General features: G+C 39.9%; 1 protein-coding gene across 1 annotated transcript in view; it reads right to left on the bottom strand.

Moving 5' to 3' along the window:
• Positions 1–13,799, bottom strand: part of pde4dip (phosphodiesterase 4D interacting protein) — a 466,622-nt gene that overhangs the window by 390,365 nt on the left and 62,458 nt on the right. The window contains exon 3 of the mRNA XM_072573987.1: positions 5,826–5,893. Coding sequence (XP_072430088.1) covers positions 5,826–5,893 — 68 coding nt within the window. The remainder of the gene's footprint in view (positions 1–5,825; positions 5,894–13,799) is intronic.

Raw genomic sequence — 13,799 nt, 5'->3', positions numbered from 1 at the left:
ACCATGTTTTAGTCACTGTTTTGGAGCAGCAGGGCAGAGACAGAAAATAACGTGGATTGGTAATAGCAAGGACTAGAACTTTTAATGTCCAGTTAAGAAGCAAAACAGAGAAGTAACAATTTACTAATAACAAGGAAATTTGCAAACTTCACCACTGCTGAGGATACCAGTCAACTGTTAAACAACTGTGGTCTCGGGTTAAAACTCTAAGACCGCAAGGATTCTAAGGATTTTAAAGTACATAGTCATTATTCTTCCTGTCTGTACCAGACACTTTTTTATTTCTTTAAAATGATTACCTGTGTTTGTGTGCATTTTTTGCATTTTATTATCTTTTCTTGCGGTTAATAGTTAACAAAATCCCGCTTTCTCCTACTCCAAAAACTTCTTAATAGGCTTCTTAGTTTTGACGTGTATGTGTTTTAACTGAAGTATGATAACTGCATATTAAAACGAAATAAAAATATTTGTTGTGAATAAGCGAGAAGGGTCAAAAAAGGGGAGCTAAATAACCCCTCCTGACCTGGCCATAACATTTTACAGAGACAAGCTTTTCTCTCTTTATCAAAATCATAGTTCAATTATTTTCTTATTCTTACCATGATCTCTGTACACATTTGGCAGAAACAAACATTAGTTTGCTGCCTTAATTTCTTTCTTCAGACATGTGATCAGACAAATAGAAGGCATGAATATAAAATATATAACACTCAAGTGAGATGTGACTGCAATAGTTTCCCATTACAACACATATTAATGAAAGTGAATTTGTGGAATCAATTGTGATTTCAGGGTCATTGGTCTAGACTGTGGTCTAACTGATGATATGTTCTGCAGTGGAAGAAAAGAAAAAAAGAGTTGGCTACAGTGTGAGGCAATCGTGTGCATTAATCAGTTCAAGGTGATTATTTCAAAATAATATATTGCAAGACAGCATTGTACCCATTAATGACTGGTTGATCACACTTTCAAATTTAAATTAGGCATTTACATTGTGGGATTTTACTGGATTGGGGGGCGGGGGTAAAAACTAAATGCTTCTCAATCAAGATTCTAATTTAAAGCCCTTTCACAAATATTTAATCAGAAACAGTACATTTCACAATAGCATTTTGTGACTCAATGGTTACGTGTTCTATCTCCTGTGGTGTTCAGCCACACAATTTAGAAAGTTCAAGGTTTATTGATGATCTGAGCTGTTAGCCAATTGTAGCAGTGTAGAAGCCTCAAGTGGCCTATGTGCCCCTATGCTGAAAATGACATCCAAAGCAAACAAAAATCAATCTGAGTATTCACTCCTGATCCCTGTTCAACGGCTCGCACTGGACATGACCATATGTGCACATGACTGAGAACAGTACTGATAGTGATGTATACTACGGTTGAATACTCTGCTTATATTTAAAAATCTAAACGAACAAATAAAGGATGATAATTGGAATAAGGTGCAAAATGGCTGTTCACATCTGTGAAACCATCCTTCCTATATGTTAAAGAAGTGTTTCAATGGGGTGGACTGGTGGGGGGGGGGGGGGGGGGGGGGGGTGGGGGTAGAAGAGATGGGATGGGAGATAAAAGAGGAGATGGGAGATACTGACATTCTGGATGATAGAAAATAGTATCATCATGCAACCAGCTGCTTATTGATATGGTAAATCACTCTGAAAAGGCATGTTACCTCATGTCTCAGCTACTTCAAAAAATCTTTAACATTTGATCTTCCCAAGAGCCAGGACCAATTATGTGCTATGCTTTTACTTTCTCTCACGACATTCTGAAAACTACTAATGGCAACAGGTTAATGTCAGACAAAATCAATTCTTGAGCTTTGAAAAAAAAAGTAGCTATTCCTAGCACCCTAAGCAAGAATGAGTTGTTCTTCAAAGAAACCAGACATACAGCTGTTTTATATTATTCTCTATTATTCCAAATTACAACAATCTTCTGCAAAGACTGTGTTCAAAGTCCTCATGTTGTTCCTATTGGCTTTTATTGTTTTAAGGAAGCATTCACTGTAAGCCTATATAACCCAATATGAATTACACATGACAGCCACTGGAGCTATAAAAGTCATATGCTTTTTAGACAGGCTGCATGATTGAAAATTTACATATTACATAGCATAAACATCACAGAAACGGATTGCTTCCTAACAGGGTTTTCCTAGTGTTTATGCTCCACAATTTACTTCATCCAATCTTCTCAACATGTCCTTTGATCCTTTCTCCCTCATGCACACATTCTGTTAAATGAATCCATGCTATTAACCACAACTACGCCACGTGGTAGTGAGTTACACATTCTCACAACTTACTGAATAGATGACTTTCTCCTGAAATCCTACTAAACCTAACTGATTCAAAGTGGTCATTTATTAGTTAAGCTTTTGTATGCATTGTGAAGATCTGTTCAGGCAAATTTGTAGATGGGAAATAAATATACTGTCAAATAGTGAGGAAAATCACAAAAATAGTATTTTTCAGCAGAGAAAGAAACAATCTTTGATGAAACCATTCAATTAGCCATTCTTTCCATATAGCATTGTGAATTTTTCATTTCAAGTATTTACCCAAATCCTTTGTGAAAGTTACTACTAGTGATCCTTCACCACCTCTTCATGCAGTGCCTTACTGATCATAATAGCTCATTGATTTGAAGCAATTCTCATGTTCTCTGGTCCATTTTTCAAATATCTTAATTCTCTGTTCTCCAGTCCTCCAATTAGTAGGACTCTCCCCATCTACTCTGTCAAAACTATTCACCTTTGTGAACAACTCTATTAAATCTTCCCTTAGCGCTCTACTCTAGATATGGTCAATGAACCTATTCAGGGATACTACTATCCATCTCTGGAACAGGTGAGTATTGAAGCTGACTCTCCTGGCTCAGAGGGTAGAGATGATACACTGCATTGCGAGACCCCTTAGTCTACTACTCTAAGTAAAGCAATACCGGCCTCTTTATTATCTCCACATAACAGATGTCGCTGATCCTTTTTAACAGACTGACAAATAATTGTTCCAATCTCTCCAAAACTTGAGCATTATTCCTAATGTGTGTTGCCCAGAAATAAATCATATTGTTCTTAATACAATAAAGTAATAATTAATACTACAAAACATGTATTGTATTTGTACATTTTCAATGTAATTATTTTTCTTTCACTGTCACTGTGTGATTTAGTCGCATACAAGTTGCTGATATATACATTCAAGTTCCATGGTACATGTCCCAAAGACAATAACTAGGTTATACTAGGCTCATCACAGGTCAAAAACATGTAGGGAAGGCCTTTTTCTTTTAATATATGAGTTGTAATTACAACCCATGGACCTGTCCAAAGATCCTGAAAATGAACCAAATTGATTGATTTGCTGAATGGTCAACATTGAGTGTTCTAAATATCACTGGATTCTACAAAAGTAGTAGACTAATGTAAGATCATTGGAGCACTAAATGGAATAATACAGCAAGTGGTGCTCATATAGTTCCTGCTGAAGGAATAACTACTGACAATTATCCATTATGGGGCATTCCGCATGATATTTAGAGTCATAGAGATGTACAGCATGGAAACAGACCCTTCGGTCCAACTCATCCATGCCAACCAGATATCCCAACCCAATCTAGTCCCACCTGCAAGCAACTGGCCCATATCCCTCCAAGCCCTTCTTATTCATATTCCTATCCAGATGCCTTTTAAAGTTGTAATTGTACCAGCCTCCACCACTTCTCTATGCACCAAACCTTCAATCATAGAATCCCTACAGTGTGGAATCAGGCCATTCGGCCATTGAATCTACACCAACCCTCCAAAGAGCATCTCAACCAGACCCACTCTCCTATCCTTTCCCTGTAACTCTGCATATCCCATGGCTAACACACCTAGCTTGCAAATCCTGGACTACTGGCAATTTAGCATGGCCGATCCACGTAAACCGCACATCTTTGGAATGTGGGATGAAACCAGAATACCCAGAGGAAATCCACACTGACACTGGGAGAGTATGCAATTTCTACATAGACAGTCATCCGAGGGTGAAATTGAACGCAGGTCCCTGGCACTTTAAGGCAGCAGTGCGAACCACTGAGCCACTAACCACAGTGCTACCCAAATGAACATATTCTTGTTAAGTCCATGTCTACCTTATTTTAATGAGTAAACAAATGTGTTAAAAACTTGGTAACAATGATAGGAACAGCATATTAGAGAATACAGCAAAGGAATTAAAATCCCATGTGCTATTTTTTAAAAGTCCAATCCACCTAGAGGGTTAAAAGGGAAAATAATCAGGCTGTGGAAATGGATAGCAATTGTCAGGTGCAAAGTTGGTGGGTGGTGTGTCAGGATTTGGAACTACAGTTGTCAACTACTAAAGAGGGTAGAGCATGGGAGCAGCATTGGTGGGGGGAAGAGAGTTAGTGATAATAATGGGGTGGTCATGGGATATCAACAGAGATGTATGTGTTAGTGAGGGAAGAGAAGATTATCTGTCTTGGACTAATACCAAAAACCAAAATTATTCCCAGAAATAAATACGGTGTCTACATCAAGGAGTTTAACTTGCACATTCATAGTAAAAATAATCCATATTATCTCGGAAGAGTGGAAAGATACCTTCATATACTGGATACAAGGACCTTGAGCTGAGCTGTTAGAGAATGAAGCAGTCCTGTTGCTCACACCTCTGTACTCTAGTGGGGTGTTTCTACTAAAACATACACTGTCAATGAAGGCGATGAAAGATTTATTACCTCTAAAAACTTTAAATGAGGGCCTTTGAGGTGAAAAAAAATACTGATCTTTCCATATGCCAGAATTATCACTAGGGGGTCCCAGTAACAACCACATAACCCAAAAATATTAGCTCGACCCCCATGCCTTTGCCAGCTATTTTTATAACTGCATTCTAATTATGAACTGTTAGTTGCTTTCTCTTCGTTCTTCCTTTTATTATTCTTTTGCCTAATGACTAATGAAATCCCCCTACATTTTAATTGCCAATAAAGCCGTCCAGAAGAATAAGTCCACACTGGAGCACTGCGATGGAAACATTTAGTAGAGTTTATCTTTTTAATAAAATTTGGAAATTATTAAGCAGATCCCTCTGCCAAAACCAAATACCAGTGACTGAAAAGTACAAATTCTGCCTGTTGTTATGAACAGAAGAATGAATGTTTTTGCTCCCAATAGACACCCTCCCTTTCCCTCCAGCTCAGTTCAAAGCAGCTCCTTTTATTGATAACACCAGATGGTCATGAACTGGTATCAAAAACATTGCAATGCAAATTCCAGCAGAAGCCCACGCAGTTCATGGTAGGTCACATGAAAAATAAGGAGATCAAATGGGGGTTATCTTAATGGCCAAGAGTGTAATGAGATATTCAAATCGACGACAGAATTACTAGAGTGCTAATGCAAACCCTAAATCCTTCCCCTCCCTTGGGAGAACAAACACATTATCATAAAGATCTGAACGTTTGGAAAACTGCAACTGTGATTATTATATGCATTAATTATTGATGACTACACAATACCAGTGACTTTTTTCTCCTTGCCCCTCAGTTGGATATATGTTGATAGCTTAATCTTGTGTAGTTTCCTTGGATGATCTGTATTGGTGTTTTAAAAATTAGTTAACACTTGTAAAAAGTAATTGACTTTTGATAGGTTGACATATATTTGGTATGAAGTAAATATTGTGGAATCATTTAACAGCATTTTCATGTCATGTTGGGGAAACTGAAGCTTTTATAAATTGACAAACTAAAGTGAAATGAATACTCATCTTATATTTATTTGATAAAAAATAGAGAGGACCTACCTTTTCAAATTCTCTTAGTGTATGTGTCTGCAGTGGGAGTCCAGACTCCTTTGTGTCTCTTAGAAGAGCTGATAGAGAAAAAGATATTTGTAACTGAAATAAAGCATTATATGATGATGTGTCTGAGTTACAAAACAAAATAGTAGTATCTACAGGAAGATATTACTTTGCTATAATACAAACTCAATCTGAACATTACGGTACGCAGGAATATACCAAATCATCACAATATAGGGAAGCAGGTTATTAAATTGGAAAGGGTGCAAAAATGATTTACAAGGATGTTACTGAGACTGGAAGATTTGCGTTATAAGGAGAGGCTGGAGAGGCTGGGACTTCGTTCCTGGAGTGTAGGAGACTGAGGGGTGATGTTATAGAGGATTATAAAATCATGAGGGGCATAGATAAGCTGAATTGCTGAGGTCATTTCCCCAGAGTAGGGGAGTCAAAAACTAGAGGGCATTGGTTTAATATGAGAAGGGAAAACTTTAAAAGGATCCTGTGGGGCAACATTTTCACACAGAGGGTAGTGCATATATAGAATGAACTGTCAGAGAAAGTGGTAGAGGCAGGTACAACTACAACATTTAGAAGACATTTGGACAGGTACATGGACAGGAAAGTTTTAGAGAGGTATGGACCAAGCACAATCAAATGGGACTAGATCAGTTTAGAAAACCTTGTCAGCATGGATGAGTTGGGCCAAAGGGCCTGTTTCCATGCTGTGTGACTCTGTGACAACACTGCTACCAACAACACTATATAACACACCACGAAATACTACTATAGTGTTCAGAAATATAATATAATTACAGAGATTTTCAGGTAGATTTTCAACTTACTGTCCAGGTTTAAAACTATGTTTAGTACTCTAGCTGTGGCCTAATTTTATATACAGTTCCTACTACTGATTGCAGTAGTTATGATCAGTAACTTTGTAGACAACATGAAAATTGGTGGTGTGGTAAACAGGTTGAAAGAAAACCTTAGACCAAAGGGCGATATAGCTTGGCCAGTCAGATAGGCTGAACAGTGGCAAATAGAATTTCATCCTGAAAAGTCTGAGGATGTACATTCTAGGATAGCCAAACAAAGGAGGACACGTTGAATTGTTGGACCCTACAGAGGTTCAGAGGTACCTTGGTGCGTTTGTCCGTAAATCCTTGAAGGCATCAAACAATTGATAAAGTGGTTAAGAAGGCATATGGGATATTTGCCTTTATTAATCAAAGCACTGAGTACAAGAGCACAGATATTACATTGGAGATGTATGTTACTTTAGTTAGGTCACAGCTGGAATACTGTGTCGCCTGGAATAGTTCCAGGCGAGACAGTAAAAAAGAGAATCACCAGGATGTTGCCTGGGCTGGACTGATTCATCTATGAAGACAGACTGGGGTTATTTTCCTTGGAGCAGAGAAGACTGACAAACTTAACATTCACCTGTACCATTTGCCGCTGTTACCATTTACTTTTCTATGCTACTGAACTGTGTGATCTGCCTGTATTGCGAGCAAGTCGAAACTTTTCACTGTGCCTTGATACACGTGACAATAAATTCAATTCAATTCAATTCAACTAAGGGGGAAATCTGATTGAAGTATACAAAATTCTGAATAATATATGCAGGGTTGATAGGGAGAAGAGGTCAGTAATTAGGTGGCACAGCTTTAAGCTAAGGAGCAGGAAGGTTAGTGGGGGTTTGAGGAAAAGGATTTTCACCCAGACAGTTGTAGGTATCTGGAACTCACAGGTAGGACCTCCTCAAGACACTTAAGAACTAACTATATGAATTTGAGACACCATAGCTTACAATGCTACAAGCCAGGTACTCAAAAATGGAATTAGAATAGATGGCTGTTTGATGATCAGCGTGAACACAATGGGCCGAAGGGCTTTTTTTTGTGCTGTAAAAGCTATATGACATTGATGGATAGGCCATCTGCCATAGAAATGTGTCAATCTCTACTTCTCCAATGGAAATGAAAATCAAGAGATATCTATAATGACAGCCAATCTGCAACAGCAGTTTACATCATTACAATAAACTGAAACCTATGCCACTCTGTCTGCATCAAGAGGTTTGGTGACACTGACAAGGTATATTTATTTGCATAGTCAAGATTAGAGTGGTGCTGGAAAAGCATAGCCAGTCAGGCAGCATCCGAGGCACAGGAAAATTGACGTTTCAAGCAAAAGCCCTTCATCGGGAATTCCTGATGAAAGGCTTTTGCTTGAAACGTCGATTTTCCTGCTCCTCGGATGCTGCCTGACCAGCTGTGCTTTTCAGGGTCGCTCTAATCTTGACTCTGATCTCCAGCATCTGCATTCCTCACTTTCGCCTTATTTATTTGCATACCTTACTGACTTGAAGGCATTAATGCTGAGGTACATAGATTGCAATTGAACTCACTATAAGTGAAACCAGTTTAGGGGCTGCAAGGCCCGGTCTTCTAAACATTAGTGAAGTAACTGGAGCTTTTATAACAATTTAATAATTTTCATGGCTATCTGGAAAAGGACACTTGTACATAGTATAATGGCTTCCTGTGGTCATGTAATCTCAGGCTCTGCTGTAACTTGTTTTCATTTCACTTTGTAACAGCCATTATAACATATTACTTGAAACACAGACCTGGACATTGCGAGGATGGCAATCATATAATCAGAAAAAAAAATGAGACTATCAATGTTGCATTTCTAGCCAATAACGACGAAGTTGTTCCTTCAGAAATGCAGAGTGTAACTGGGATCAACACAGAACCTCCACAGTGCAGTATCATTTGGGGAAATTAAACCGCATCCCCTTTTGCAGCAGTCAGTAACTGTATTCTGAGAATGAAATGCCTGGCGGCATAGCCAGACACTGACAGCTTCTGTGGAAGGGTAAACATGTCAGATAAGTGTGGGGTTAGGGTGGCAGGTAATTAGGGGTTAGGATACCGGGTGAGTAAGATGCCACTGAAGTAATGAAGTGCATAGTGTAGGGATTGGTATACGGGTGTTGGCAGTGGCTGGGTGGGGAAGGTAGTTGGGGATGACAGTAGGCAAGGGACAGGGTTGGTCTCAGAGCTGGGGTTGGGGGGCGTGGGAGGTTTCAGGGTAAGTGGGCAAAGGGTTGCTGTGGCCAGTGGGTGAGAGGTTGTTGAAGCCAGTTGACAAGGTGCTTGTCAGTAGTGGAAGGAAATACCAGATCAAGGGAGATCAGGCAAGTGGCAGTTGCAGTCTGGATGGGAAGAGGTCAAAGGGCTGTGTCAAATGTCTTAATAGAGACCAGTGACAGAGGGGGAGTCATGTGTCAGGTCCCAGGGATTCAGGCTGGTACGGACAGGGCCAGCAGTGGTTCTCCGAAGGTGGGTTGCAGTTGGGTCCATGGGGTTTAAGGAGTTGGGGAGGTATAATTGGGAAGAATGGTAATTTGGGGCTATCACCTTAATCACACCAGATGCTGGGGAAATAACTATCAGAAACTTTAATTTCTTGGACAATTCCCACCGAGTTGACTACATCTGTGATTCTACGGAGTCTGATATAAAACTCTAGTCTGCACTGCTCCAACGACTAACTGGTCATCTGGCACATTATGGCAGAAGTGTGAAGGTGAGATTGTGTGAATTGTCAGAGTCTTAATAGAACCAGCTAACAACCAAGGAAGACCTGAAACCACAATTTGCAACTTGAAAGTGCTGGCTGATTCAGAGTGGTAGCGATTTTTCCATTCCTTGTTACAATGGAAATTAATGGGGACATGAGGCAGAATTGGAATTTGTTCCAGTCCCTTTGGCAAAACTACATAATTTTTTTTTAAACTTAGAAATTAAGAGTTGCAACCCAGCATTCAATGTTCAGGAAAACATGCTACAAGCTGTAGTGTACCCTGGACCTCACAGAGGAGCAGAAAAGCAGCCTGAGGAAATTCTAAAGACTTTAAAGACATCCTTTGAATGGTATATCAATGTTACTTATGGACAACACATATTCAACATCAGAGCCCATGGGCAAGAGGGAGACTATTGTTCAGTGTGCTATGACACTGACAAACTTAGCTAAACATTGTGAATTTGGACAACTGTAGGAAGATCTCATCAGATATTACCTTAGGCATAAAAGATGCTACGTGACAGCATGTCTACTGAGAGAGAAGAAATGTGTTCTCAAGAAAGCTACCAACTTGTGCAGGATCTCTGAAGTTGTCCAATATTAACCAAAGAATATTATTCGTCAAAAAGATGTGGCATTTATTTTGGGAGACTGTCCAAACCAAACAAGGATATTTAAAAAAAGGAAAGAAAAAGGCCAGCAGAAAGAACATGGCCTAAGAAAAATATGTAAATATTGTGGATGACATCATACAAGAGCAAGAAAGCATGTTCAACATGCTCTAATAGCAAGAAGCAGAATCAATTTGCACGCAAATATGTACCTAGAAAGAAGCAAATTAACCTATAGATATAGCTGCCTACTGAAATGTCAGATGATGATTCTGATTAATCACTTAACAGGTACAGTATATAGGTTTCTGCCTGTTAGAATGATAACTGCAAAGGAGAGCATCAAGTGATTGTGAAGTATCAAATAGACACTAGTGCCTAGTGCAAAGAGGCTCAAGTCAGTGACCCAAATACAAAGTCCACAAAGGTAAGGCTGAGGCTATATACAGAAATAATACTCACAAATGAAGGACGGATGAAGCAGAGAACTTAACAAAATGGGAATAATTAGGATTGAAAGTTCCAGATTATACATGCTAAGTAAAATCCACTCATCACAGCTAAAGCAAGTCTGAACATGGAACCATCAACTAATATGAGGCACAAAGTTATTAACTGCTGAATAGATTCTCGCATAATTAAAAATATGTTCCTACTGTCTTGAATGTCTTCCTTGTGAACATCATCTTGAGAGTCTGAGATGGACTCAGCACCTGTCAAAGAGGGTTCAACTGTCCTCAAGTCCTAACTGAAAGACAAGTTCAAGGAACCAGCAGCCCCACTGATGAAAGAGGCCCTAAACATTTAAATAAAGACAAGACTGCCAAGAAATCATCTTTTCAGGAGCTGGCAACTGTTAATAAACAACTGAGAGCCGAAGTGACAGTCATCGTAAAACAGCAGAATAAAAAGCATGATGAGGAAAATGAAGGAAAGAAGAAGATAATGGAATTGAAGACGAGGGTTGTGGCAGAGGTGCAGTAACCATAGGATGTGAAAGAAATGCAATAATTGGATAATTCATGAACTGTTTAGCAAAACTCTCACCAAATTTGTCATTACAGTGTGAACCTCTATACAAGGTCATTGCTACGAGTGGACAGTGGTACTGGGACACAGAATAAGAAGCAGCTTGCATGCAAATCAAAATATCAGCAACAACTCAATATAATCTGGAAGTCATTAATCCAGCAGAGATACTGAATTTGAAAGACAAGCATCTTGCTCTGATCAAAATTCACCGCAGGAATGATATTCCCCAGGAAAGGAATATCACCCCGAGATGGAGCAGATACCAGAGAAACTAACAACAACAACTTGTATGCATGTTATTAAAAGACCTGAACGCCTTAGAGACAGTGAATGAAATGCACATGCAGCATTTGATGAAAATAGAATAGACTAGAACTATCATAGTTTAGTTCATGAAAAATAAACATTGTTGTGCTTATGTATACTGGGTATCCAGGATAACTAGTAATTGTAAATGATAGTGTGTGTGAACATTTTATGGAAAAGGGAATGTTTGGAGAAATGCATTTGTACATAGTGTACTAAATGACTTGCCCAGTCATGACCTCTACCTCTATTGCAATTTGCTTTCGTTTTAGTATGTAACAGCCATTTAAACACATTACTTGAAATAATTGTAATTTTTAACTAGTGTGAAGCCACAGGTTGGATGGACAGAATTCAATTTCCAGAAGTGTCTTGTTCGGATTTGAGCCTACAACGTCTGGGCCAGATAGTGCCTTTGTTACCATGCCCCAGAGTTCCAATCCATGTTAAATTGTTGAGTGGGAGTTAGGATCAAAAACAGTCAACTCCTACTCAAATATACTGGGCTTTGTATATCTTTAACACCATACACACAACAAAGTAAACTACATTTAATGATGTCTCCTCTAAGCTGAGCAGCTGTGCAGCCCCTCTAAGGTTCCTTGGAGTTCTATGCACACCAACTGATGTGATGACAGATTGACTTATGGAAGTTGATTCCTTGCTTGGACCTCAGAGGTCCACACACTGAAAAGAAAAATTACAGGGAGTATTGTTTATAAAACAAAATTAGTGAATCTGAACCCAAGTGAATGAGACTTGACAAGTTTGTCTTCAAGCATACTGAAATACTATGCAGCAAACTGTTACCTGAAGTAAGTCTGTACAGGTTACTGCAATGAAAGACACAGTAACTTAATCAATCACAACAATAATCACCATGTTCTTTATATATTAATGAAATATGTCCTTATAACATCAATACTAATTAAATAACAGATTATCACATTTAAGAAATTTAATGTAAAAATATGGTAGCACAATGTTATGAGGCAGCAGCCTGATTTACACTTAGCCTGATTTTAATTTCTTTTCATTTTATGCCAAGAATAAAGGCGACGACTAGATATTGGGTGATAAATAATTATCATGCTAGCAGCATGCCTATCCAAAAATACAATTGCCTATCAAATTCTGACTGCCCATTTTGCATAACCATCCAAGCTGAATCTCTCCTCTATCATGTCCAGATGGATGGTTGTCCAAAAGCAGTGCCTTGGATTAATTGCACATGAGTCCTAGGACTTCTCAGTGTGGGCTGGTTAGCTACTCGTTACACAAGTTGAGTCTGACTTGGATTCTGGATTCTCAACATCTCACAGATTAGATGGCATCATGCCTACCTGATGTAATACACATGGTTCTCAGCATGCAACAGAACCTATAATTTGCTGATAATACTTGACAAGTCAGATCTCAAAGTGATTCTGGATTAGTGGTGCTGGAAGAGCACAGCAGTTCAGGCAGCATACGAGGAGCTGTAAAACCGACATTTTGGGCATCTCGTCCACATCCCACACTTCTGCCCTCAGACCCCACCCCTCCAACCATAACAAGGACAGAACACCACTGGTGCTCACCTTCCACCCTACCAACCTTCGCATAAACCAAATCATCCGCCAAAATTTCCGCCACCTCCAAAAAGACCCCACCACCAGGGATATATTTCCCTCCCCATCCTTTTCCGCTTTCTGCAGAGACCGTTCCCTCCATGACTACCTGGTCAGGTCCACGCCCCTCTACAACCCACCCTCCCATCCTGGCACCTTCCCCTGCCACCGCAGGAATTGCAAAACCTGCGGCCACACCTCCTCCCTCTCCTCCATCCAAGGCCATAAAGGAGCCTTCCACATTTATCAAAGTTTTACCTGCACATCCACTAATATCATTTATTTCATCCGTTGCTCCCGATGCGGTCTCCTCTACATTGGGGAGACTGGACGTCTCCTAGCAAAGCGCTTTAGGGAACATCACCGGGACAACCGCACCAATCAACCACACTGCCCTGTGGCCCAACATTTCATCTCCCCCTCCCACTCTGCCGAGGGCATGGAGGTCCTGGGCCTCCTTCACCGCCGCTCCCTCACCACCAGACACCTGGAGGATGAACACCTCATCTTCCGCCTCGGAACACTTCAACCCCAGGGCATCAATGTGGACTTCAACAGTTTCCTCATTTCCCCTTCCCCCATCTCACTCTAGTTCCAAACTTCCAGCTCAGCACTGTCCCCATGACTTGTCCTACCTGCCTATCTTCTTTTCCACCTATCCACTCCACCCTCTCCTCCCGACCTATCACCTTCATCCCCTCCCCCACTCACCTATTGTACTCTATGCTACTTTCTCCCCACCCCCACCCTCCTCTAGCTTATCTCTCCACACTTCAGGCTCTCTGCCTTTATTCCTGATGAAGGGCTTTTGCCTG

This window comes from Chiloscyllium punctatum, chromosome 7 (genome assembly GCF_047496795.1).
Source record: "Chiloscyllium punctatum isolate Juve2018m chromosome 7, sChiPun1.3, whole genome shotgun sequence".
NCBI classification, from domain to species: domain Eukaryota; kingdom Metazoa; phylum Chordata; class Chondrichthyes; order Orectolobiformes; family Hemiscylliidae; genus Chiloscyllium; species Chiloscyllium punctatum.
The sequence above is the reverse complement of the archived record's forward strand: the minus strand, read 5'-3'. Positions and strand labels throughout refer to the sequence as shown.